We start from the raw sequence: 25,719 nt of genomic DNA, 5'->3' as shown, positions 1-25,719 counted from the left end.
CTAGTAGTGTAGGCCTTTGTTTTTAATGATAATCATAATGGTTTGTCCCCTAAACAATTAACAGAAGTAAAATAGATCTAATGTTAATTGATCCTTGGCGGTGGATTATTGTTTCTCTGGTCTCAATATAGAGAAACACATTAGCACAAGAGGATGTGAAAGAAAAAGATCAGCAACTGTAGACTGTTTAGAAGGTGTGACAGATCATAATTTAGTGTAAAGTCATCATTCTGCTCTGACCCCACAGCTACAGAGAGAGAGAGAGAGAGAGAGAGGATTATCCTGTTAGAGAAGCCTAGGCATGAGTGACTCCAGTGACCCTGAAAACCAGTGAAATGCTGCTGTTAATGGTGCAGTACTGCAGATGGCCTCAGGGTGGGTTCACACTCCACAAGTGACTTAATCACTACCGGAAGACGTGCGTGTTTCAAAATAAAACTGGAATGATTTTGACAGCGCCGATGGTAGGGGTGTACTACATAGTTAATACACAAACATTTTTTTGTATTTATATTTATATATGGAGCAGGAAAGTAAGGGGTTCAAGCCCCGGCCCTGCCAAGCTGTCACTGTTGGGCCCTTGAGTGAGGCCCTTACCCTTCTTTGCTCCAGGGGGCGCTGTATCATGGCTGTAACATGCTGGAGTATACAAAGAAAATAATTTCACTGTGCTGTAATGAATGTGTGACTAATAAAGACTCATTATATTTTGAATGTTGTTTGGAATGAAACCATTCAGAAATGGACAGAGAGAATGGATTATTTATTTTTTTTTTCTTTATGAAATGCATGGTAATGACAGAACACAAAGGAAACTGAGTAATTACTTCACAATGTGGCTGCAACAGGATGAGGCTTATATAGGGGAACAGTGATGAGTGTGAAATTGAGATCAGGTGCAGACCAGTCATGTGACATGGTCAGGAGAGGTGCAGTGGCTGATGGGAATTGTAGTCTCTAGTCCCTTTCCCGGTATTTCCATGACAATCAGGCATCCAGTGGAATAGTGAATGCCTGCAAGACTTGATCAGGCATCTCTCAAGCCAAAAGAAACTATTCTGATTAAATGTGGCACAGTTTGCAGACACGCTCTAGAAATAACCAAAGCGAAAGGAAAGAGGATCTGTTAGTTTCGCTACCATTACAGACCCATTGGGCCGGTATGAGTTGAGTGTCCAGTCTTTAATTATATTGATCAAGTCAAATCGAATTTGGAGGCCAAGACACCAATAATTATTTAAAGGTAGATCTGAACCTAATGCTAGCCCTAACACTAACACACACACACACACACACACACACACACACACTCTTGAACATCCCCCACATACATTTTTAAACATGATTTTGTGCAGATTATTAACAAAATTAGAAACTTTACAGTGCTGGTTGTCCTTCTGATTAACAGTCCAGAACCTTAACCACTGAGCCTCCACTGCCTCAAAGCCTTCATAGAAAGTGTTAGCATGTGTTTCGAAGCTGTTTGTTAAAACACAACATTACTGTAGCTACATACAGCTAGAAGTATCTCTCAACTGAGCTCTTACATAAATGCACACAGTTCCATCCCCGTCATTTTTTTTTTTTTACCTCCACTGTAGGTCCGAAAGCTCAGAAAGGCCTTATTGATTATTCGAACCCTTACAAAACAAGTTCCTGTTCATCAAATAGTGCACTGCAAATGAATCGTGTTCACTGTGTTTGGATGCAGCCCAGTTTTCCAAACAGTACAGCAAGTTGAGACTTACTGATTGTCCTGAAGGATCAGGAGGGACGGAAACAAACAAATGCCCAATCGATGTTCAACACCTTGCAGGCATTTCGGTTCGATTTGAGGTTCATCTGCTCCAAGCCGACCTCTGAACGGCCTCCTGTGCCCCATCGATAAAACAAATATTTCTGTCGGTTAATTTTCCTGTTCACCCCATGAATATAATTGATTGTGCTGGTGCATCATTTGAGAATAATCGGTTATAAGAGTGACCGTGGATTAATAAGTCGTTTTACACTTCCAGCTAAAAGCTCACTACAACTCTGTATGTGACTGATGTGTGTTGAAGTAATGGAAATGTCATGGGTTCTAAATTACACTCTGATTTACTGATTAACTGATAGTGTCAGATAAGCTGTTCTTGCAGGAGGAGTGAAGGTGTGGTGAAAAAAGGTGATAGTGTTGATAATGAAAGGCACTAATAGCGTACAATTCCATTTCATTCAGTTTTTTTTCTATAGCACTTTTAACAATAGACATTGTTACAAAGCAGCTTTACAGTTGAAAATAAATTAATTCAGGTTGTAAAGTTTAAATTTATAAGTTTATCCCTAATGAGCAAGCCAGAGGCGGTAGTTGTGTTTCGTCATTAAACCATAAGATGGCAGTATAGTGCATGGGCATGAGTTCTGTTTGACTATGGACCTGGACGAATAGTGAGCAAAGTAAAAGCCAGACTGTCCTGTTGCTGTGTTACTAAAGGACACCACAAAGGTGGTTCAAACTCTGATCACACATTCTTTTCGTTTGTGTGGAAATGCCCACTAGAGGGTGATATTTTCTCAGACCCACAGTATGAACTTCAGTGGCGTGACCTCATTTAGGCAAAAAGTTTCACCAGATCTGCCTGATAAGGGACTGAAATTAATTCACCAGTTGAACATAATTTATATATGTATTTATAAACCCTCATTTTGCTGTTATATGATACTACAACTTTATGTGACATGATTACATAAATATATTTTTATTAAAATGAGTGTGTGTGTGTACAATACACCTTGAAAATTCAGTTATGAAAAGGAAGAATACTATAATCATACACTCCACAAAGGATAAACATGCAACACACAAAAAGCCTCACGAAGCATCGAATTAAAAAAAAAAAAATGAACAATGAAGGTGGAAAGAAGTCAAAAGGTGCGAGAGAATCGTTTTCGTTTGGATCACCTAACGAACAGCTCTTGATTTGACGAGCCTCAGTGTGGCATGTTCTACTTCCTCTTTCTGATTGAGAGCCTTTGAGTTGAGAGGCAGCTGAACAATGTCCTGATCTTCTGAGGAGGCTGTTTGTGAGGGGTCAGAGGTCATGGCTGAGACGTTACCATATGCTGAAGCAGAGTCATTCTGAGAGACAGGTTTAAGGGTGTTAAAATCTCACATGTATATACAACAAATCAACACTTTGGAATGTCGTGCCTCAACATTTTTGCCAAAAATCTTTTAGTTTAAACTTGAGAAGTTACATCTGCTTTGACTTTCGAGAGGAAAAAAGTTATATATATATATATTTTAATTCTCTGGAAATTTCACTTTTCGCTAAAACTCACCTTGCTGTACTCCACACTGCTGTTACTGAACGACGACGCTCCTCTCCTGTTGGAACATGTGTAATAAAAACAATAACATCACCAGCTACAGTTGCAGCGTGAAATTCTTTAGTGTGCGTTTCAATCAGCTCCTTAGTTCAGTAGTCAGGGCGCTGATCAGGGAGGCGGACGTTTAAAGGGCGCAGAATCCTTCCAGTGCACTGGAACGTTCGCTCCCTAAAGAAATCCCACAGTGCACCGCAAAAACCAAAGAGCATTGATGCTCACTATGTTCCATTACTGGAGATTTTTTCTGAAGCCTCTCAGATTTAAAATAAAAAAAAAAATGGCGGATGAACTCTCAGCCAACTTCGTCTACAAGTGTAAATAGCATGTTGTCGTTGTTGTAGCTCTCAAATGATTACTAACGTTAGTGATTTTTAACTTTATTTGACGTTCTGTACGGTTTGTTTGAGTCTAATGACTTTGACGTGTTTAATGATTTTTTTAAAATCCACTAGCTAGCCTACGATCCTCCTTGAAATACCATGACAGAAACACGAGCGATTAAGCTAACACATTTATGAGACACATGTTATATGATATATAAATGCCACTGTTGACGTTTTACAACGCGAGTACGTAGTCATGTCGCCGGAAATTGAGTCATCAGTATCCCAATGTGTAGTGAGCCAGGGTCCTTACCAATGCACCCAACTCATGTACACGATACACTGATTCACAACCTAGGGAGCTGATTGAGACGCCCTCTTAGTATTTATATTCCACAAAAGTGAATGCAACCCATGCGATGTGAAGGGGGAAAAAATCTGGACTGTGCAATGGACCGATATTAGAACAGTGGTGTACATGGACCTGCAGGGGTGTGTGAAGCATAAGCATACTGAGAATCAGTGCGAAATTCTATTTCCCATACTGCACCTTGGCATACAGTACAGACATGGCTGCTCCAGACTACAACTCAAAACTGACACGATACACACCCCCCCCCCCCCCCCCACCCCCGATTCTAATCACTACCCAGTCTATAAAAATGGGGTCCAAAACGCTCGCGAACTGTGACGTATCATTCAGCGTGCCCTTTCCGGACATGTCAAGCGTTTATTGTTGTGACTGATATTCACTTCTGTCTGAATAATGAGCCTAATATGTGATAACTGGATATTGTGTAAAGGAGTTCCATAGAATTTACTTGAATGTAAATGCGATTTTGGGTTCTTACCGTATCCACAGAAAGACCGCAATGAACGACAGAACCAACGCAACAGTGACTCCAGAAACGGCGTATTTCACGACACTGTTATCTGTATCAGTAAGAAATAATCAGCATGTTAAAAAGGAGGCTGAAAAGTGGTCTTGAATGGAGACAAAGAGGAGGACACAATCAAGAAACAGTAACGTATGATGTCATCAAAGATAAAAAATGGCATGCTTGTGAGAAGCGAGTACCTGATGTATGTTCCCATTCTGAGGAACTGGATGATCCAAATCCATTGCTTGCTGTACAGTAGTAGTCTCCAGACATGGATAGAATGACAGGTCGGTTTCGGGGGGAGTCTGATCAGAAGTGGCAGTTCATTACTTATTGAATGTATTACATTTTAAAAAAAAACCAAGTATCACACACACACACAAAAAAAAACTGCACCTACATAACACATCCAGGTGTGTCTGTGTAGAGTTACCCTTCACATCCAGGAGTGTGGGTGTAGAGTTGTGCTGTCCCAGCTGGTTGTGAGCAGTGCAGTAGTACAGTCCGCTGTGCTGGGAGCTGATGTTGCTGATGCTGTAATTCTGGCCTGTTGTCAGCAGTGTGTCTGCAGCTGCTCTCTGTTTAAACCAGGAGTAGGTGAGAACAGGAGGGTTTGCATCGCTGCTACAGCTCAGAGTCACTGAATCCCCCTCCACTGTGTCTCCAGAGGAAAGAACCACTGCTCTGGTGTTTTTAGGAGAATCTGGTTAGAAATAAAACACCTGAATCAGCTGGTGTGTGTTCAGGATCAGCATTTGATACAGATATAGATGTACTATGATTGAGGAGAGTCAAATCCACACTCACACACTGGAGGAGAGAGGAGACTGTCATGGCCTTCAACAGCACAGCTGTAACTGACCGCACCACCGACTGCAGCTACAGAGCAGGAGGCAGATTTACACTCAGACACACGCTGTCTGTTCTTGTACCAGATGTAAGTGGGGTTGTTAGACAGAGTGCAGGTGGTGATGCAGCTCAGATTCATGTACTGCTCACTCCAGTCTGATACTATAACCTTCAGATCTGAAAATAATAAGCATGGTTTGGGGTTATTTTCAAATATAGAATATTCTCATACTTTAACTTAACCTTTCTCATACAGCTTTACCTGTGACAGACAGAGAGACTCCAGGATCACCGGTGTATTTGCCTGTAGGATCATCAGTGTAGAATGTGAATCTGTATGTTTGAGCGTCTCTCTCTCTCAGGTTAGTGATTCTCAGTCTACAGTTATTCTGGGAGATCTGTGTGTGCTGCACTCGGCCCCGATACTCCTCATCCTCTCTCACATCCACAGGTTCAACACCAGTCTGATCTTTAATGAACCAGAACACTTCTGTGACCTTGTAACGATTAGGGAATGTGTAATAACTGTGTATGTCCACTGATGATCCAATCAGAGAGCAGATAGTCTGGGTGGAGTACGTCACACTCCAGCAGCTCTTCTCATCAAAAACACCTGAAACATATAAACTGAGTTAGAACAGAAATCTAAATAAATAAATAAAAACCTAAAGCATCACTCAGTCATGAATCACTGCATGTGAGTTTATTGTAATCTAACAGAAGCTGGCAGTGAGATGATGACAGAGTGAGTGAAGTGTAAAGTGAGTTCTTACAGACAGCAGGAGAGCGAAGCTCCTCGTGTCCTCTTACAGCACAGGAGTAGCTGCCTGATTCCTCAATTTTGACATCAAGTTCATTTATATAACGGTCAGTAACACGCTGTCCGTTCTTGTACCAGATGTAAGTGGGGTTGTTAGACAGAGTGCAGGTGGTGATGCAGCTCAGCTTCTTGTTCCAGCTACCCGAGTCTGATACTATAACCTTCAGATCTGAAAATAATAAGCATGGTTTGGGGTTATTTTCAAATATAGAATATTCTCATACTTTAACTTAACCTTTCTCATACAGCTTTACCTGTGACAGACAGAAAGACTCCAGGATCACCGGTGTATTTGCCTGTAGGATCATCAGTGTAGAATGTGAATCTGTATGTTTGAGCGTCTCTCTCTCTCAGGTTAGTGATTCTCAGTCTACAGTTATTCTGGGAGATCTGTGTGTACTGCACTCGGCCCTGATACTCCTCATCCTCTCTCACATCCACAGGTTCAACACCAGCCTGCTCTTTAATGAACCAGAACACTTCTGTGACCTTGTAACGATTAGGGAATGTGTAATAACTGTGTATGTCCACTGATGATCCAATCAGAGAGCAGATAGTCTGGGTGGAGTACGTCACACTCCAGCAGCTCTTCTCATCAAAAACACCTGAAACATATAAACTGAGTTAGAACAGAAATCTAAATAAATAAATAAAAACCTAAAGCATCACTCAGTCATGAATCACTGCATGTGAGTTTATTGTAATCTAACAGAAGCTGGCAGTGAGATGATGACAGAGTGAGTGAAGTGTAAAGTGAGTTCTTACAGACAGCAGGAGAGCGAAGCTCCTCGTGTCCTCTTACAGCACAGGAGTAGCTGCCTGATTCCCCACTACTGACATACAGTTCATTTCTGTACGGGTCAGTGACACGCTGTCCGTTCTTGTACCAGATGTAAGTGGGGTTGTTAGACAGAGTGCAGGTGGTGATGCAGCTCAGCCTCTTGTTCCAGCTACCCGAGTCTGATACTATAACCTTCAGATCTGAAAATAATAAGCATGGTTTGGTGTTATTTTCAAATATAGAATATTCTCATACTTTAACTTAATGTTTCTCATACAGCTTTACGTTTTAAAAAAATTAAATTTTGTTCATTTTTAACCAAAAAAAATTCCATACTGCAGCTTTAAGTTAACATATAATTATGTGGCTTTACCTGTGACAGACAGAGAGACTCCAGGATCACCGGTGTAATTACCCCCATCAGTGTAGAATCTGAATCTGTATGTTTGAGCGTCTCTCTCTCTCAGGTTAGTGATTCTCAGTCTACAGTTATTCTGGGAGTTCTGTGTGTACTGCACTCGGCCCTGATACTCCTCATCCTCTCTCACATCCACAGGTTCAACACCAGTCTGATCTTTAATGAACCAGACTGATTTTATCACTGTGTGTCCTGCAGGGTGTTTATAAGAGCAGGAGAGATCAATCGACGTGTCTTTCAGAGCACACACACGTTCAGGAGTGTAAGTCACACCCCAACACTCTTTACCCAGTACACCTGAAACACACAGGGACACAGAGGACTTATGGTTCACAAATGATAATTTCAACAGTTTGTTTGCGAATGTTTTGGCTACAAGCCGTGGTGCTCTCTCCTCACCTCACAGTTACACTGTTTAACATTACTTGAGTCTAGCATCTTTCTCTCGATATGTTTAACAGCGAGGTGACTGTTGATGAAAGCTCATTATCTGTGAACGCTATTCAATTCAACTCAATATTATTTGTAAAGCGCTTCTAACAGTGGACATTGTCACAAAGCAGCTTTACAGAACATTTATGAATTTATCCCTAATGTGCAAGCCAGAGGCAACGGTGGAAAGGAAAAACTCCCTGAGACGATATGAGGAAGAAACTTTGAGAGGAACCAGACTCAGAAGGGAACCCGTCCTCATCTAAAAAAAACAAAAAACCTTAACGCCAACTATCTGATTCAGTGCTTAGTTATCAGCAGAGGTTTGCTGCTGAGGGACAGACGGACTCTGACACTCACACGCTGGAGGAGAACGGTGTTGACTCTCGTACACTTGACAGGAGTAGCTGCCCACGTTAGACAGATGGGTGGAGTCGATCACAATCGATGCCTCAGTTATGTATTGCTCGTATTGGCCATTCCTGTACCAGTAGAAACGGTACGTGCTGAGGCTGCAGGTGGTGCTACAGGTCAGTTTCAGTTCTCTCTGTCCTACAGTGTTAGGATCCACCTTCACCTGCAAGTCTACACACAATTCACTTTACATACCTAAATCCTGTAAATACTACATACATACAGGACTTATCTTCCATACCTGAATCAATAAAGCGTGTGTGTGTGTGTGTGTGTGTGTGTGTGTGTGTGTGTTACCTGTAACAGTCAGATGAACTCCAGATGGAGCTGATATCCAGTTATTGCTCCATGTTTTAAATCTGAAGTTATAAACTCCAGAGTCACTCGCTCTCACATTCCTCACTGTCAGCTCACAGTCAGACGTCTCTGTGCTTACAGACACTCGTCTTGAGTATTGTGGATCTTTCCTCAGGTCTCGTGGTTCTCCTTCAGAGCTCTGGACTCGATACCACTCCTTCGGTCTGCGATAATAAGAGTTTGGATATGTACAGGGGATTTTTACTGTAGCTCTAGTAACAGCACAGAGACTCTGAGAGGAGAGAGTTACACTGTGCTGAGCCTGAACTCCTGGAACACACACACACACACACACACACACACACACACACACACAGAGGACAAGTCCATCTAATTTGTGAGTTCAAACACTGACTATGTAAACACTTGCACACTACTTGCTTCTAAAACAATTTGGCCAAAACAGCTCACTCTAGACTCAAACCCATCCTGTTCTGGGTGACACTGGGATTATGTAATGGTAGTGGGATTATAAAACATTATTATTATTATTATTATTATTTATTCATTCATTTATTATTATTATTTTTTACAATCAATAATGTTTTAAAACAGATCTAACAGATATCAGCCGAAGTCAAGCACACGACATACTACACAGGCACATAACAGTAACAAAAGAATGCAAATACAAATGTAATATATATTTGTATTTTTAAAAAAATGATTTTATATATTATATATATAAAATCAGGTTTACCTGCCAGCAACATGAGAACTGCTGCTGTTGAAAACAGTCTTGTTCTATTCAGCATGGCTGCATCACCCCTTAAAGGTAAACATGCACACTACAAGAATTATAATCCATTTTCTCAAACCATCTAATCTTATACAATGTATAATTAACACAATATAAGTGATGGTTACTTCAATAAGAGATACAAATGGAAAAGTACACAACTAGGAAATGTCGTGATTTTGACCTATTACGTCACTTGCTGGATGAAAATTATGACAAAAAATAAAACACAAAGGAGACAACTGTGGGAAAATGAGGGTTTATTAAGGGAAAAGTGTACACAGGTTAAGATCATAAGTTACTAACACTCACAAACCTTGTAACACACACACACTAGATATGTAAACACGCTAGAGAGATGAGGTGAAGATGATTAAAAGAAATAAACATAGTATATACACTTACCCACAGTAAAACGCAAAGGAAGATTAAAGAGATGATTAAGGTCCGCACTCATTAACAGTCAAGTCAATAATGCCCTAAGGGGGTGAAGCTGTTTTGTAAAATAAAAAAATAAAAAAGGGGAAACCAAAAATGCAGTATAAGGGAAACCTACATGAGCTAAAAATGCAGTATATGGGAACTAAAAAAATTAGAAAAAGTCATACGTAATGGGCCTTAAAAAATACCTAAAATCACATACAATAAGATTATATATATATATATATATATAAAGAAGAATTGGTCATAAGCAGCTTTCAGTAATGATGAACTGTGAAATGAAGTTAACCTTCCTATAATGGTTCAAATCCCTGCATGCATTATACACTGAAAATAAATAAATAATCTTAAATACAGCACATCATGTACGATTTTTGGGCAGTGTATCCTAGTAGTGTAGGCCTTTGTTTTTAATGATAATCATAATGGTTTGTCCCCTAAACAATTAACAGAAGTAAAATAGATCTAATGTTAATTGATCCTTGGCGGTGGATTATTGTTTCTCTGGTCTCAATATAGAGAAACACATTAGCACAAGAGGATGTGAAAGAAAAAGATCAGCAACTGTAGACTGTTTAGAAGGTGTGACAGATCATAATTTAGTGTAAAGTCATCATTCTGCTCTGACCCCACAGCTACAGAGAGAGAGAGAGAGAGAGAGAGAGAGAGGATTATCCTGTTAGAGAAGCCTAGGCATGAGTGACTCCAGTGACCCTGAAAACCAGTGAAATGCTGCTGTTAGTGGTGCAGTACTGCAGATGGCCTCAGGGTGGGTTCACGCTTCACAAGTGACTTAATCACTACAGGAACACGTGCGTGTTTCAAAATAAAACTGGAATGATTTTGACAGCGCCGATGGTAGGGGTGTACTACATAGTTAATACACAAACATTTTTTTGTATTTATATTTATATATGGAGCAGGAAAGTCAGGGGTTCAAGCCCCGGCCCTGCCAAGCTGTCACTGTTGGGCCCTTGAGCGAGGCCCTTACCCCTCTCTGCTCCAGGGGGCGCTGTATCATGGCTGACCCTGCGCTCTTACCCCAACTTCCTAACATGCTGGAGTATACAAAGAAAATAATTTCACTGTGCTGTAATGTATGTGTGACTAATAAAGACTCATTATATTTTGAATGTTGTTTGGAATGAAACCATTCAGAAATGGACAGAGAGAATGGATTATTTATTTGTTTTTTCTTTATGAAAGGCATGGTAATGACAGAACACAAAGGAAACTGAGTAATTACTTCACAATGTGGCTGAAACAGGATGAGGCTTATATAGGGGAACAGTGATGAGTGTGAAATTGAGATCAGGTGCAGACCAGTCATGTGACATGGTCAGGTGAGGTGCAGTGGCTGATGGGAATTGTAGTCTCTAGTCCTTGTCCCAGTATTTCCATGACAATCAGGCCTCCAGTGGGATAGTGAATGCCTGCAAGACTTGATCAGGCATCTCTCAAGCCAAAAGAATCTGCTTTTCTAACTGTGATTCAAGAAAGCAACGGCAGCAGTTGGAGTTAAAACTGTGATCACGCATTCTTGTCAGAGAACGTTGTTTGGTGTGTTTAAATGAAATATATTTGAATATTTTCACAATTTCATACAGTTCTCTCTTACAGACATCTGCCTCTTGGGCCAGTGCCTGCTGCCTGTGTTCTGGCATGGGTTCTCCCTCTCTGAGTGTGTCGCAGTTCCCAAGGCAACATGTGCTTCGGTGTGGTTTTTTCTGCCGTTTCTCTGCTGGGTGTTTCCACTTGATGGTGTTGGAGGAAGGAGATCACGCATTCACATCTGCCCAGAAGCTTCTTGCAGGAGCTGGCTGAGCCCTGGCCCTTAATACAGGGCAGAAGATACTGGATGAAAGCCATGGTGCATACAGTCATATGATATGATTAAAGTCTGATTTTTTTTTTGTTTGTTTGTTTGGAAATGCCCACTAGAGGGTGATGTTGATCAAATTTTCTCAGACGCACAGTATGAACTTTAGTGGTGCGACCTCATTTGGGCAAAAAGTTTCACCAGATCTGCCTGATCAGGGACTGATTACTGAAAGTCGAAATTAATTCACCAGTGGAACATATTTAAAAAAAAAAAAAAAAAAAACCCTAAAAAACAAACCCATTTTGCTGTTATATCATACTGCAACTTTATATGACATGATTATATAAATATTTTTTTATTAAAATGAGTGTCTGTGTGTAATTCAGCAATAAAAATGAACAATACTGTAATCACACAACAAAGGATAAACATGCAAGCACACAAAAAGCCTCACAAAGCATCAAATAAAAAAAAATAATTAACAATGAACAATGAATGAACAATGCATTTACACTAATTTGCTAAACATCAGTTCAATCTGTGATTAAGGATGTGTTTTTAAATGTAGGACTAAAGTGTCACTTCATAATTGACTTATTTATATCTTACGGGGGGGAAAAAAAAAAAAAGAGTATCTGGACCTTTTTTAACACGTTGCAGACGTTGAATTTTATGGTCAGTTCTTACTCTTGGACTTCAGATTGTTGTAGATTTCGTCCTCCCTGTAAAATTCGAAAACGTATTTTTGAATATTTCCTGAGCAAAAATACGCACTTCATATTTCTCACATTTGCCACTAATCCTGCGCCTTGTTCGGGAATTTCAGTCAAGTCGAAGTTGACGTGTTTGTGTGGCCTAATCATATTAACATATTTCGGTAACGCTGACGTATTTCATACTCACGTGACTATATTGACACCTGTAAACGTCATTCACAAAAACGGCCTATTTGCATTTAGTCACGCCCACAAAACTCCATAAAAGCTAACGCTCACTGAGAGCTGGCGGCGTGAAATGACGTCAAAATCAACGAAAAGTTATTTTCTCTCATTCCTACACCTCAAAAACATCACTTAGTAAACATTAAAGCACCTGAAAAGCCCGAACTCTTGTGACAATCCGACTTATACACCAGATGAGTTGATTTGTACACCAGCGCCTCTTTTGGCTTAATTGAAAGAATGTTCTTATTGGTCTTTTATGGATTTGTGTCGACTTGCTATCGTGAATGATTCTTTTCCATAATTGCTAACATGATTACCCAACATGATTTTCTAACATGAATTGCTTATGTAAATGCTCCTACGAACGATTTACTAAATACATTTGTTCATATTCAGCTTGATGAATGAGGCGCATTGTTAAGAGAAAAACATTTTTGACATGTTAGAGCTTTTCACGAGTTTTCACAGCGCTTCATACGTAAATGCTTACGTCAGTAAATTATTTCATTTCAAAACACATAACTGCTCTCATTTACTGTCTAAACCCGTTATTACCTTTCAGATATAATTATTACTGGTGTAGTATTGGATGAAAGAACCCCCCCCCACACACCCCCCCCCCCCCACACACACACACATATATTCAGTGTTTTAATTGTTTTGGAAAATGGCTTCTAGTTTGAACTAAATTCATGAGGAAAATTAGCTAAACAAACAGTTACAAAGATAATCGTGGTTTTACTGTAACTTCTCTATTATTTGCAGCTGTGCCTGTGAAGTTTATTTGTTTTCCTCAAGAGATAGTGGAAAGAACTCAGAAGGTGTGACAGAATCGCTTACCGAGCAGCTCTTGATTTTACGATGTTCACTGTGGCATATACTACGTCCTCTTTCTGATTGAGAGCCTTTGGCAGTTGAACCGTCGAGTAGAGAGGCACTTCCTGTGTGTGCGTTTGTGTGAAATAAACGCTGGAGTACTGAACGTTGTCCTGATCTGTTTGTGTGGGGTCAGAGGTCATAGCTGAGACGTTACCATACACGGGAGAAGAGTCGTTCTGAGGGAGCGAGAGAGAGAGATTTAAGGTTCTTAAAATCTAACACGAAAATGCAAATCAACACCTTGGAATGTTAGTTCTCAAACGTTCGCCAAACGTTTTTACGTCTAAAGGTGATAACTTCTATCTACTTTAACTTTATCGCCTGGAAATCTCACTTCTCTGTTAGTGACTTCACTAAAACTCACCTTGCTGTACTCCTCACTCCTGTTACTGTATGCTGGTCCTCTTTTCCTGTTGGAATGTGTGTAATAAAAAAAAAACAAAAAAAAAAACATCACCATCTACACTTGCGGTGTGAAACGAATTCGTTTTATATACTACATGAGTGAATGTAGTTCCCTTAATGTGAAGGGGGGGGGGGGAAACTCTGCAGTGCAGTGGATAGATACTAGATCAGCGGTCCTCAAAGTGGTGTATGCGGACCCCCAGGGGTCTGCGAAGTCTATTATATTTTATTTTATTACAGAGGTGAAAATCACAACCAACCCTTATCAAAGTCATATTTATTACTGAAGTATTATAGCGATTAGTCTATGTACGGGTCACTTGATTTGAATGGGTGCAATCCAAACCCATTAGACAAATATTTTGACAAAATATTAAATGGCAAACATTATAAATAATTGAATTATGTTTGGATGGGGTTCATAGACTTTATTTTATAGTAATGTAAATGTGATTTTGTGTTCTTACCACATCCACAGAATGACAACCATGAATAACAGAACCAAACCGACAGCGACTCCCGAACCTGCATATTTTACAGCTCTGTTATCTGCATCAGTAAGAAATAATCGGCATGTTAAAAAGATGGGTGTAAAGAGTCAGAGGTTTTGAGTGGAGACAAAGAGAAGGACACAAATGAGAAAAAGTAACACATGATGTCATCAAACTGACACTATAATGGCATGCTTGTGAGAAGCGAGTACCTGATGTACATGGCCATTCTGATGAATTGGATGATCCAAATCCATTCCTTGCTGTACAGTAGTAAAATCCATCTGCTCTCGAGGATAAAGTTAAATTGGTGCCATTTTCAATCAGTATCACATCTCCTTCTGTTTTCTTGTACCAGGTGTAAGAGCTGTTGGGGTTGGAGTCACTTCTACACAACAGCGTGACCAAGTCTCCAGACACGGATGGAACGACAGTCACAGACGTGTTTCGGGGGGAGTCTGATCAGAAGTGGGAGTTACTTACTTATTGAATGTATTACAATAAAAAATAAGCATCATACACAAAAAAACTGCACCTACATAACACATCCAGGAGTGTGGGTGTAGAGTTGTGCTGTCCCAGCCGGTTGTGAGCAGTGCAGTAGTACAGTCCGCTGTGCTGGGAGCTGATGGTGCTGATGCTGTAATTCTGGCCTGTTGTCAGCAGTGTGTCTGCAGCTGCTCTCTGTTTAAACCAGGAGTAGGTGAGAACAGGAGGGTTTGCATCACTGCTACAGCTCAGAGTCACTGAATCCCCCTCCACTGTGTCTCCAGAGGAAAGAACCACTGCGCTGGTGTTTTTAGGGAGATCTGAAAACAGGCACAAGGTCTTAATATTAAAACCGTAACTCTGGGCCTCGTGTAGCAAGCTGGATACGAATTCATTTATTCATAAATTCACTGTAAAAGACCATTTAGAAATGTTCATTTAAAAATGTGATGTAAATGAAATTCCATTTAGTTTGTTCTTCAAGAGCGCCTGAAATTCGGTGTAAATTGAAAAAGGAGACTCAGTAATGTGAACTTGGATTAATAAGCTTCACATGGATGAAATTTTTTATTTAAACTACACACATAATTTAATGAAAATTTCGTGAAACTTAGTCGTTTCGTATGAACGACTTGAAAGAATCCAGTCCCAAACAAATCCACAAATTGAGACAAATAAGGGTAGCCATTCAAGTGGGATAAAAGACGTGCCACTGTATAAGAGGAAGTATAAGTTCACCTGGGGTGCAAGAAGGAAAAACCACCTTTGAAGTATACGAATTGAACATTAATGCCTCAGGAATTATATGAAGGCCTTTAATGCCTTGACATACTTCATGTGGAGCTGTCTCATGGAGGCTTTGCTCGCTGTGTAGTACACATGACAGTAGGATAAACACACTGTGAGACCAAGTCTGTGACTAGTCATTATAAACGAGATGCGCCCAAGCCAAATCATTCCAAGATGGATGACTTTGTGTAGCAGCAGTCGTTTTCCTGTATTTGTGGAAATTATCACCAAATTTTAATAGGTGCACCTGCACTAATGGAGAACTCATACCCCAACACGAAACAGCAGGGAGAATGCAAGATTGTAAGCATACAATGTGGTTTAATTATTTGTGCAACCCTTGCAGACGTCATCTCTGCGTTCAGTATTCCAAGGCCTTTTTAGACTGGAGCTGATGTGCTGCAATGGCTGAGCTGCATTACAGAAAGATTTAGCACATATCACACTTAGGAGTTGCTCTTTCACTGTTTAGTATTCATATTGTCATTTCAGCTCTCTCTTTTGTGGCTATTACTAAGTGCAAATCGGTAGTGCTATGAACGCCCTTGGTAATGTATGATGATTGGCATTTATCACGTATTCGAGTACGAACAAAATTATCATTACCAAAGCTTTTGTATATATGAATTTTAAGTTCAGTTTGATATACAAAGATATTTACACACATTAAATCATTTTGCAATTTAATTACCAAGTTTTTAGCCTGTTAAACACCATTAGCTCTGGAAGCATGAATAAACGCATGAAGGAAACCAAACTTAATTTTAGACGTACCAAGTATGTTCACATATTATTAAGCATGGATATACTGAGAACAAGCCAGGGAACTTACATAACACATCCAGGAGTGTCGGTGTAGAGTTGTGCTGTCCCAGCCGGTTGTGAGCAGTGCAGTAGTACAGTCCGCTGTGCTGGGAGCTGATGTTGCTGATGCTGTAATTCTGGCTTGTTGTCAGCAGTGTGTCTGCAGCTGCTCTCTGTTTAAACCAGGAGTAGGTGAGAACAGGAGGGTTTGCATCACTGCTACAGCTCAGAGTCACTGAATCCCCCTCCACTGTGTCTCCAGAGGAAAGAACCACTGCGCTGGTGTTTTTAGGGGAATCTGATTGGAAGATTATGAAGAATTACATTACATAGTTTTATTACATTACATAATTACATAGTTTTATGTACCCCACTGAAAGGCTGTCAGTGTCTTTTATCGTGACAACCATAGGATGCTGGTTGACACTAGTTGTGAAAGAACAGGTGCCTAATGGCACCTTCTGAATATTGATCATAGGAGAACTAGAAGGGCTGCAGCAAAAATAATTGCAGGTATGAAGGCTTTGTCATGGGAGGAGTTTGAAGAGGCCATGGAAAAGGACATTCATATTGACCCAAAGATGTTAGTTAGTAAATAAGCGCAAGTAAGGATGAGCATTGACCTCTACAAAGGATGTTGCTGAATGATAGAAGGAGCACTTTGAGAAAATTCTTAACCCAGTGGACCTTAAAGAGGTCCTCCTTTCAGGATGCTGTGGCAGAAGTCACTGGTATTTTGGATTCCATCTCTGTAGCTGAGTTTACCATGTCAGTTCAATTCAATGCAATTCAGCCAGAGATGAAGGCACAAAGGCACTGGGCATGCTTAGGTTTGTGTCATTAACATGCCTATTCAATGCTGCATGAAGATCTGGGCACTGCCTTTGGACTGGGAAACTGGATTTGGGGTCACTATTTTTTAAAAAGAGGAGGAGACTCCATCTGATCCTAACATAGGAATATCAGGGTTGTAAGACACCCTGTAAACAGCATGAGCATCTTAACGACTTACTGACACATACAGAGTGCCCAGTAGCAGACCTTGACCAGTCAAAATGAGAGAAGTGATGGTTGTGCTTGGTGGAGGTTTGAATCTGGTTTTCAAGATTGCAACAGCAAGTGCTTTAAACACGCTGAGCCAAGAGGCAGCACTAACTGATGGTGTGGTCAGAACATTGGAATGAAGGTGCAGACAGAACAAAGTACGAAAGTGAGCGCTCGACTGCAGGGCTTGAGAGCAGGGCAGAGGCAAGCACTCTACTAAATGAGCTGCGGGGAAAGGGTGGCAGATAATGCACTGAATTCCCAATGGTGCAGGAAAGAACAAAAGTGTGCCAAATAATAAACCACAGAGGGCAAAACAATAGTGAGAAGGGAAAGGGACAGTACTAAATGGTCCATTCGGTTTGCCAACCGATCTCAACTCAGAAAGGATTACGCCAATGGACTACAAGTACCAGCTTGAGGCACAACACATTGAATGTGGGGTTTATCCTCATGGATTTGGGGAGCTGTACTTGATAAAAGACTGACTTAATTTTAATTAACAACCTTAAAGTGACCCACATACCGAGAGTCCAGGTGCAGGGGTAGGTCTTTAGTACAAAGCCACATGGGTTCTGCCTTAGCTGGTGGTTAAAAACAAAGTGTGGGCCTTCTGCCAGCTCTGTTAGCACTGCCAGAGAAGGTGCTTGGCTGAAGGGATGGCCATGTCAGCTTCCTGGGAGGATGATCGCCAAACTGGCATGCAAAAGAAGACAAGCCCTAGGATGAGTGCTATAGTGCCATCAACAAAGGGTGGCTGGGGACCAAGGGTTGATGCTGTCATTGGAGAGCTACCAAATATCTGTTTCTAGTCCCCATCTCAAGGGGGCCAGAATCTGTGGCCCGGGGACTATGGGTTCAGCATCAGGCTGTGTGGTGGAAGGGGCCCAATGCGTGGAGAGGGTAGCAGATTTAATGTTCTTTGAGCCAGGCTGATATGCCAAAGAACAATGCCCATCTGGCCTGGTGCAGAGTAAGAAATTTGCCACCTTGGATATACATCAATTTCTTATGGTCTGTCCCAACCATGAACTGGGATTTGGCTCCCTCCTAATATTGTCTCTCTATTCCCCCTGAACCAAGTTGACAGCAAAAAGCTCCATATTATCCATGTCATAATGCTGTTCATTGTGGATGAGAGAATGGAAAAAGTAAGCATGGGGTGGAGCTTCTGGTCATTACCAGCATACTGGAACAAAGAGTGATCCTATGGCCACATCAGAGTTGTCTACTTCCACAATGAATGGGCTGTCTTGGCTGGGTAGTCGAAAGATGGGAGCTGATATCAGGCACTGTTTGAGCTCCTCAAAAAGCTTCCTGGGCTTTGGGTGACTATCAAAACCAAGTGGTGCTGCTACAGTGCTAAACTTTGGAATAAACTGTCAGAAAAAGTTAGGAAAGCCCAGGAAGTGTATGACTAGTTGGAGTGAGGTTACCTGTGGCCAATCCATAACAACCTTGATCCTGGCTGAGTCCATTTGCAGGCTACCCTTTGGAATGTCTTCCATTTGTCACCCTGCCATACTCTGATGAGATTTGCAGGTCCACACTTTGCAGGTCCAGCTTGGAAAAAATGCATGCGTGCTGCAGTGATTCAACGGCCATAATCATGAGAGGCAGAGGGTACTGGGGATCTTGTTGAGGCCTCAGTAACACAAAGGTCCCCATCCTTCTTCCCCACAAACAAAAACCCCACCCCCGCTGGCAAGGTAGAGGGCAGAATGAACCTTAGCAACAACGAATTCTGAATGTATTCCTCCATTGATTTTTGTTCAGAACCAGAATGTGCAAAGAGCCTAGCCCAAGGTAGAGAAGTACCTAGGAGCAAGTTGATGGCACAGTTGTAGGGATAGGATTCAGAAGAAACAATGCATTTTCTACACAAGCTGTAGAACAGTGGATCAGCTCTTTAGTATTGCACAGCTTTATGATGGGTCATGAGAGTAAACTAATCCAGTCTACATCTGTTTTGTAGATTGGGATAGATTTTGTGTCTTGATATTTGTCATGGGAGATACGACAGGAGTATGGGGCATCTGGGTGGATTCCTAATGCAGTCTGGTCTCTGTATGAGCACAGTGAAAGTTGCAATAAAATGCAAAAAAAGGAGTGGACAAAAAACCTTCCAGAAGGGAAAAGAGGTGGGGGTGGGGCTGGGGACTCAAACATTAAAGTTAAATTTTAGCAAAATTTCATCAGGGATTGCATTGAAGTAAGAATTGCAAAAATCGTAATAAATCTAGTCATTCTAGAGGCCTGAAGCAATGTTTTAACATCCTTAATGTTCAACAATGAACAAACACAAGAAGTAATCCACTTCTTATTCCAAGATTACTGATTTTCACTTTTCAGTCTTCATGCATTGTCACAGTATCAAAAAACCTCTAAATGTGATTGATATGTGGCTTCCATATTGACTAGCCATACTGTAATCCTGATACACAGAAACATTTAATCTTCAATACAAACTAATTGTTTTGACCTTTATTATTAGAACTTGTGGTAGGGCTGGTGTCTGCATAATTTTTTCCACACCCACTGAGTACACCCACCATGTCTGGCAAGTCCTACAGTGACTTCTGGAGAACTGCCCGTTCATCAAAGCTGAAAAATGCAAGTTACATGCCCGGACAGTCACCTTCCTTGGGTATGTCATCGAGAGTGGACAAGTCAAGGCTGATCCTGAGAAGATCCAAGCCATTGTCGAGTGGCTTCATCAGGGACTACAGTCGGGTTGCAGCACCCCTCACTAGGCTCACCTCCACTCCCTTCGTGTGGACCCCTGTGCTTATCCAACCTGGTCCTTTGTGGCAATTCATTGAGGAGGTGGACGCCTCTGTTTCAGGTGTGGGTGCGGTGCTTTCCTGGCATCGAGTTTCTGAACCGAAACTTCACCCCTACATTGTTTCTCATCACTTCTCCTCTGCGGAATGCAACGTCGCTTCTCCCCTGTGGAATATGGGGAATTGTGAGTTGTAATTTCACTATCATCTACCATATCGATTCTAAGAACCCTAAGCCCAGTACCCTCTCCCGCCAGTTCACCCCAGAAGAAGACATCTCTCACTGCTCACCTGTCAGCCTACTATGATCCCTGCCTGTTCCCAGCCACTCTCGTTCACACATCACAAGGTAACACCATCATCCTTACCATAGTAGACCACTTCTCTAAAGCTGTTCATTTTGTGGCCCTGCCCAAGCTCCCCACCACCTGAGAAACTGCAGACCTCTTCGTTAGATATGTCTTCTGGCTGCATGGTATTCCCAAGGACATTGTCTCTGACCACGGACCTCGGTTTATTTCCCAGGTATGGAATTCATTTTGCAATGCTCCCGGGGCCACAGTGAGTCTGTCCTCTGGGTTTCACCCCCAGACTAACAGTCAGGCGGAGTGGGCCTTGGAGTTGGAAGCAGCGTTGCAGTGTCATGGCCAACAACTCCTCCACCAGGCGTTCCCAACTACCCTGGATTGAGTATGCCCACAACTCCCTGTCCAGTACTGCCACTGGTATGTCCCCCTTTGAGTGTTCCCTGGGTTATCAGCCTCCCTTGTTCCCCATCCAGGAAAATGACATGGTTGTCCCCTCCATGCAAGCCCACATTCACCATTTCCACAAGGTGTGGAAGGAGGCCCATTCCACACTGATCCGCTTCACCAATTGCAACTGTAGCCAGGCGACCACCATCGGATTCCAGCACCCAACTATGATCCAGGTCAAAAACTATGGCTTTCTGCTAAGGACATCCCACTAAAGACAGAGTCCAATAAACTCTCCCCTGTTATCTGGGCCCCTTCACCATCAAGAGCATCATCAACTATTCCATTGTTAAACTCAAGCTCCCCCAGATCCCTGTGCATTCACCCTAGCTTTCATGTCTTCCAACTCAAGCCTGTTCACATCAGCCCTCTGAGCCTTCCATTTGACCCCCCTCTGCCCACTCGGGTTGTGGATGATCACCTGGCCTACACCATCAGGAGGCTGCTGATGTGCACTGCAGGGGACGGGGGCTGCAATATCTGGTAAACTGGGAAGAAAACAGACTGGAGGAGTGGACCTGGGTATCCCGATCCTTCTGGATATTCTGGACCTCTTGGTCATCTGAGAGTTTCACAGAGCCCATCCAGACAAGCCTGGCAGGTCACCTGGAGGCTTCTGTTAAGAGGGGGTACTGGCAGGTTCCAGTCCCACACTTTTCCACTTTCCTTGTGTTTCCAGTATTTTCTCTCTCTGTGTTGTGTGTGTGTGTGTGTGTGTGTGTGTGTGTGTGTGTGTGTGTGTGTGTGTGTGTGTGTGTATGTGTCTCTGGGCTTTCGCACCACGTTTGATTGCATCATTGGACTCACCTGCTTCTCATCAGCTCAACAGCTTCTCATCATGCCATGAGTATTTAAACCCTGGTTCTTCAGACACTCAATGCGAGATTGTTCTGGCTTTCGGTGTGGTAACATGTCCAGCTTACAGCTGTCCAGTTTTTCCTGTCAGGTAATCTTGCTGCTCACTCGGTTTTTTCCTCGTGTTCCAGGTTCACAGCTCACCCAGCCTGCCTGCTCACTTCCTGCTACCCCAGCCAGCCTTGCTGAGCAAACGACCGCCACTGTACCGACCAGAGTGAATCCCGACCTTGACTACACAATTACCATACTCCTTTCACACACACCCCAGTTTCTCCAAGCCCTCAATAAAACCCATTTAACCCTGAACTCCTGTGTTTATGTTCTGCTTCCGGGTCCCCCCATTCCTGTGTTCACAACCATTTTAAATATATTATTTTAAACTCAGCCAGTGCTATGTGGTGGCTTAGTTTGGGTGGGAAATGATACAATAAAGCACCTTCTGGAGTGTCTTGATGTGTAAAAGAAAATGTTTTTAAAAAAAAAAAAAAATAAAATACTTTCCCATAGAATATTGTGGAATACTTACCTGCATGTCGAGCTGAACATGATGTACATTACCTGGGGTTATTTCCACTGACCGTTTTGTAGAAGGTAAAAGACGCCATAATTGTTCCATATATTGAAACAGTCCATAAAAAATACCAACAAAATGTAATTATATGGAAATAAAAGCACGGATATTTAGGTAAATATTTACATTATATGTAGTTTTGCTCATTTGGCTGACACTTTTATACAAAGGGATTTACAACTGTAAAAATTGTGAGGGTTAAGGGCCTTGCTCAACAACTCATGGCAGCCTGGCAGTGCTGGGATTTGAATTCACACATTTCCTATCAGAAGCCCAACTACTTAACCACTGAACCACCACTTCCTCAAGTAAAATACATCCCATCTGAACAGAGCTTAAGTTAGATAGGCAGTCTCCGTATCTTTTATAAGACAATTTTTCCTTTGTAAGTAAAATGACTAAAACTTTATGATTATCAGGATTTAGCCATAATAATATTAGAATATTCTTTAAATAAAATAACAATTACTATCATTATCTCTCAGATGTGTCAATAAAAATAACTTTATTTAAATCTAACAGAAGCTGGCAGTGAGATGATGACAGAGTGAGTGAAGTGTAAAGTGAGTTCTTACAGACAGCAGGAGAGCGAAGCTCCTCGTGTCCTCTTACAGCACAGGAGTAGCTGCCTGATTCCCCACTACTGACATACAGTTCATTTCTGTACGGGTCAGTGACACGCTGTCCGTTCTTGTACCAGATGTAAGTGGGGTTGTTAGACAGAGTGCAGGTGGTGATGCAGCTCAGCTTCTTGCTGTTCTTGGTGTACCAGTCTGATACTGTAACCTTCAGATCTGCATACAATATGCACGGTTTTGTGTTATTTTCAAATGTAGAATGTTCTTATAGTTAATTTAATGTTTCTCATACAGCTTTACCTGTGACAGACAGAGAGACTCCAGGATCACCGGTGTATTCGCCTGTAGGATCATCAGTGTAGAATCTGAATCTGTATGTTTGAGCGTCTCTCTCTCTCAGGTTAGTGATTCTCAGTCTACAGTTATTCTGGGAGATCTGTGTGTACTGCACTCGGCCCCGATACTCCTCATCCTCTCTCACATCCACAGGTTCAACACCAGCCTGCTCTTTAATGAACCAGAACACTTCTGTGACCTTGTAACGATCAGGGAATGTGTAATAACTGTGTATGTCCACTGATGATCCAATCAGAGAGCAGATAGTCTGGGTGGAGTACGTCACACTCCAGCAGCTCTTCTCATCAAAAACACCTGAAACATATAAACTGAGTTAGAACAGAAATCTAAATAAATAAATAAAAACCTAAAGCATCACTCAGACATGAATCACTGCATGTGAGTTTATTGTAATCTAACAGAAGCTGGCAGTGAGATGATGACAGAGTGAGTGAAGTGTAAAGTGAGTTCTTACAGACAGCAGGAGAGCGAAGCTCCTCGTGTCCTCTTACAGCACAGGAGTAGCTGCCTGATTCCCAACTACTGACATACAGTTCATTTCTGTACGGGTCAGTGACACGCTGTCCGTTCTTGTACCAGATGTAAGTGGGGTTGTTAGACAGAGTGCAGGTGGTGATGCAGCTCAGCCTCTTGTTCCAGTTATCCGAGTCTGATACTATAACCTTCATATCTGAAAATAATAAGCATGGTTTGGTGTTATTTTCAAATATAGAATATTCTCATACTTTAACTTAATGTTTCTCATACAGCTTTACGTTTTAAAAAAATTAAATTTTGTTCATTTTTAACCAAAAAAAATTCCATACTGCAGCTTTAAGTTAACATATAATTATGTGGCTTTACCTGTGACAGACAGAGAGACTCCAGGATCACCGGTGTATTTACCCCCATCAGTGTAGAATCTGAATCTGTATGTTTGAGCGTCTCTCTCTCTCAGGTTAGTGATTCTCAGTCTACAGTTATTCTGGGAGTTCTGTGTGTACTGCACTCGGCCCTGATACTCCTCATCCTCTCTCACATCCACAGGTTCAACACCAGTCTGATCTTTAATGAACCAGACTGATTTTATCACTGTGTGTCCTGCAGGGTGTTTATAAGAGCAGGAGAGATCAATCGACGTGTCTTTCAGAGCACACACACGTTCAGGAGTGTAAGTCACACCCCAACACTCTTTACCCAGTACACCTGAAACACACAGGGACACAGAGGACTTATGGTTCACAAATGATAATTTCAACAGTTTGTTTGCGAATGTTTTGGCTACAAGCCGTGGTGCTCTCTCCTCACCTCACAGTTACACTGTTTAACATTATTTGAGTCTAGCATCTTTCTCTCGATATGTTTAACAGCGAGGTGACTGTTGATGAAAGCTCATTATCTGTGAACGCTATTCAATTCAACTCAATATTATTTGTAAAGCGCTTCTAACAGTGGACATTGTCACAAAGCAGCTTTACAGAACATTTATGAATTTATCCCTAATGTGCAAGCCAGAGGCAACGGTGGAAAGGAAAAACTCCCTGAGACGATATGAGGAAGAAACTTTGAGAGGAACCAGACTCAGAAGGGAACCCGTCCTCATCTAAAAAAAACAAAAAACCTTAACGCCAACTATCTGATTCAGTGCTTAGTTATCAGCAGAGGTTTGCTGCTGAGGGACAGACGGACTCTGACACTCACACGCTGGAGGAGAACGGTGTTGACTCTCGTACACTTGACAGGAGTAGCTGCCCAGGTTAGATAGATGGGTGGAGTCGATCACAATCGATGCCTCAGTTATGTATTGCTCGTATTGGCCATTCCTGTACCAGTAGAAACGGTACGTGCTGAGGCTGCAGGTGGCGCTACAGGTCAGTTTCAGTTCTCTCTGTCCTACAGTGTTAGGATCCACCTTCACCTGCAAGTCTACACACAATTCACTTTACATACCTAAATCCTGTAAATACTACATACATACAGGACTTATCTTCCATACCTGAATCAATAAAGCGTGTGAGTGTGTGTGTGTGTGTGTGTGTGTGTGTGTGTGTGTGTGTGTGTGTTACCTGTAACAGTCAGATGAACTCCAGATGGAGCAGATATCCAGTTATTGCTCCATGTTTTAAATCTGAAGTTATAAACTCCAGAGTCACTCGCTCTCACATTCCTCACTGTCAGCTCACAGTCAGACGTCTCTGTGCTTACAGACACTCGTCTTGAGTATTGTGGATCTTTCCTCAGGTCTCGTGGTTCTCCTTCAGAGCTCTGGACTCGATACCACTCCTTCGGTCTGCGATAATAAGAGTTTGGATATGTACAGGGGATTTTTACTGTAGATCTAGTAACA

At 41.7% G+C, this 25,719-nt stretch overlaps 2 protein-coding genes across 2 annotated transcripts; both read right to left on the bottom strand.

Annotated features, from left to right (window-relative positions):
• Positions 1 to 744: 744 nt before the first annotated feature.
• On the bottom strand, positions 745 to 25,366 carry LOC128602585 (uncharacterized). Its single transcript, XM_053616471.1, has 17 exons — positions 25,351 to 25,366; positions 25,074 to 25,298; positions 24,237 to 24,578; positions 23,848 to 24,063; positions 23,337 to 23,687; positions 23,034 to 23,252; positions 7,397 to 7,738; positions 7,008 to 7,223; positions 6,497 to 6,847; positions 6,196 to 6,411; positions 5,685 to 6,035; positions 5,381 to 5,599; positions 4,974 to 5,276; positions 4,771 to 4,878; positions 4,544 to 4,625; positions 3,322 to 3,367; positions 745 to 3,118 (listed from the first exon to the last, which is right to left on the bottom strand). The coding sequence occupies exons 1-17, from the start codon at positions 25,364 to 25,366 to the stop codon at positions 2,942 to 2,944; spliced, it is 3,780 nt and encodes a 1,259-aa protein (XP_053472446.1). The 3' UTR covers positions 745 to 2,941.
• LOC128602674 (uncharacterized) lies at positions 7,745 to 12,903 on the bottom strand. Its single transcript, XM_053616606.1, has 4 exons — positions 9,789 to 12,903; positions 9,345 to 9,432; positions 8,585 to 8,914; positions 7,745 to 8,458 (listed from the first exon to the last, which is right to left on the bottom strand). Exons 2-4 carry the CDS (start codon positions 9,397 to 9,399, stop codon positions 8,181 to 8,183), a joined length of 663 nt encoding a protein of 220 aa, XP_053472581.1. The 5' UTR covers positions 9,400 to 9,432; positions 9,789 to 12,903; the 3' UTR covers positions 7,745 to 8,180.
• Positions 25,367 to 25,719: the final 353 nt, after the last annotated feature.

The sequence above is a fragment of the Ictalurus furcatus genome, chromosome 27 (assembly GCF_023375685.1).
Source record: "Ictalurus furcatus strain D&B chromosome 27, Billie_1.0, whole genome shotgun sequence".
Lineage (NCBI taxonomy): Eukaryota > Metazoa > Chordata > Actinopteri > Siluriformes > Ictaluridae > Ictalurus > Ictalurus furcatus.
The sequence above is the reverse complement of the archived record's forward strand: the minus strand, read 5'-3'. Positions and strand labels throughout refer to the sequence as shown.

Bases quoted from the DNA above. Each gene is read 5' to 3' on its own strand.
- LOC128602585 (XM_053616471.1), bottom strand. The intron at 7,224-7,396 runs GTAAAGCCACAT...TATTATTTTCAG, and splicing joins AGTCTCTCTGTCTGTCACAG to ATCTGAAGGTTATAGTATCA. The intron at 6,848-7,007 runs GTAAGAACTCAC...TATATGTTTCAG, and splicing joins GCTTCGCTCTCCTGCTGTCT to GTGTTTTTGATGAGAAGAGC.
- LOC128602674 (XM_053616606.1), bottom strand. From the start codon at position 9,399: ATGCTGAATAGAACAAGACTGTTTTCAACAGCAGCAGTTCTCATGTTG. The intron at 8,915-9,344 runs GTAAACCTGATT...TGTGTGTTCCAG, and splicing joins AGTTCTCATGTTGCTGGCAG to GAGTTCAGGCTCAGCACAGT. The intron at 8,459-8,584 runs GTAACACACACA...AATTGTGTGTAG, and splicing joins AGTTCATCTGACTGTTACAG to ACTTGCAGGTGAAGGTGGAT.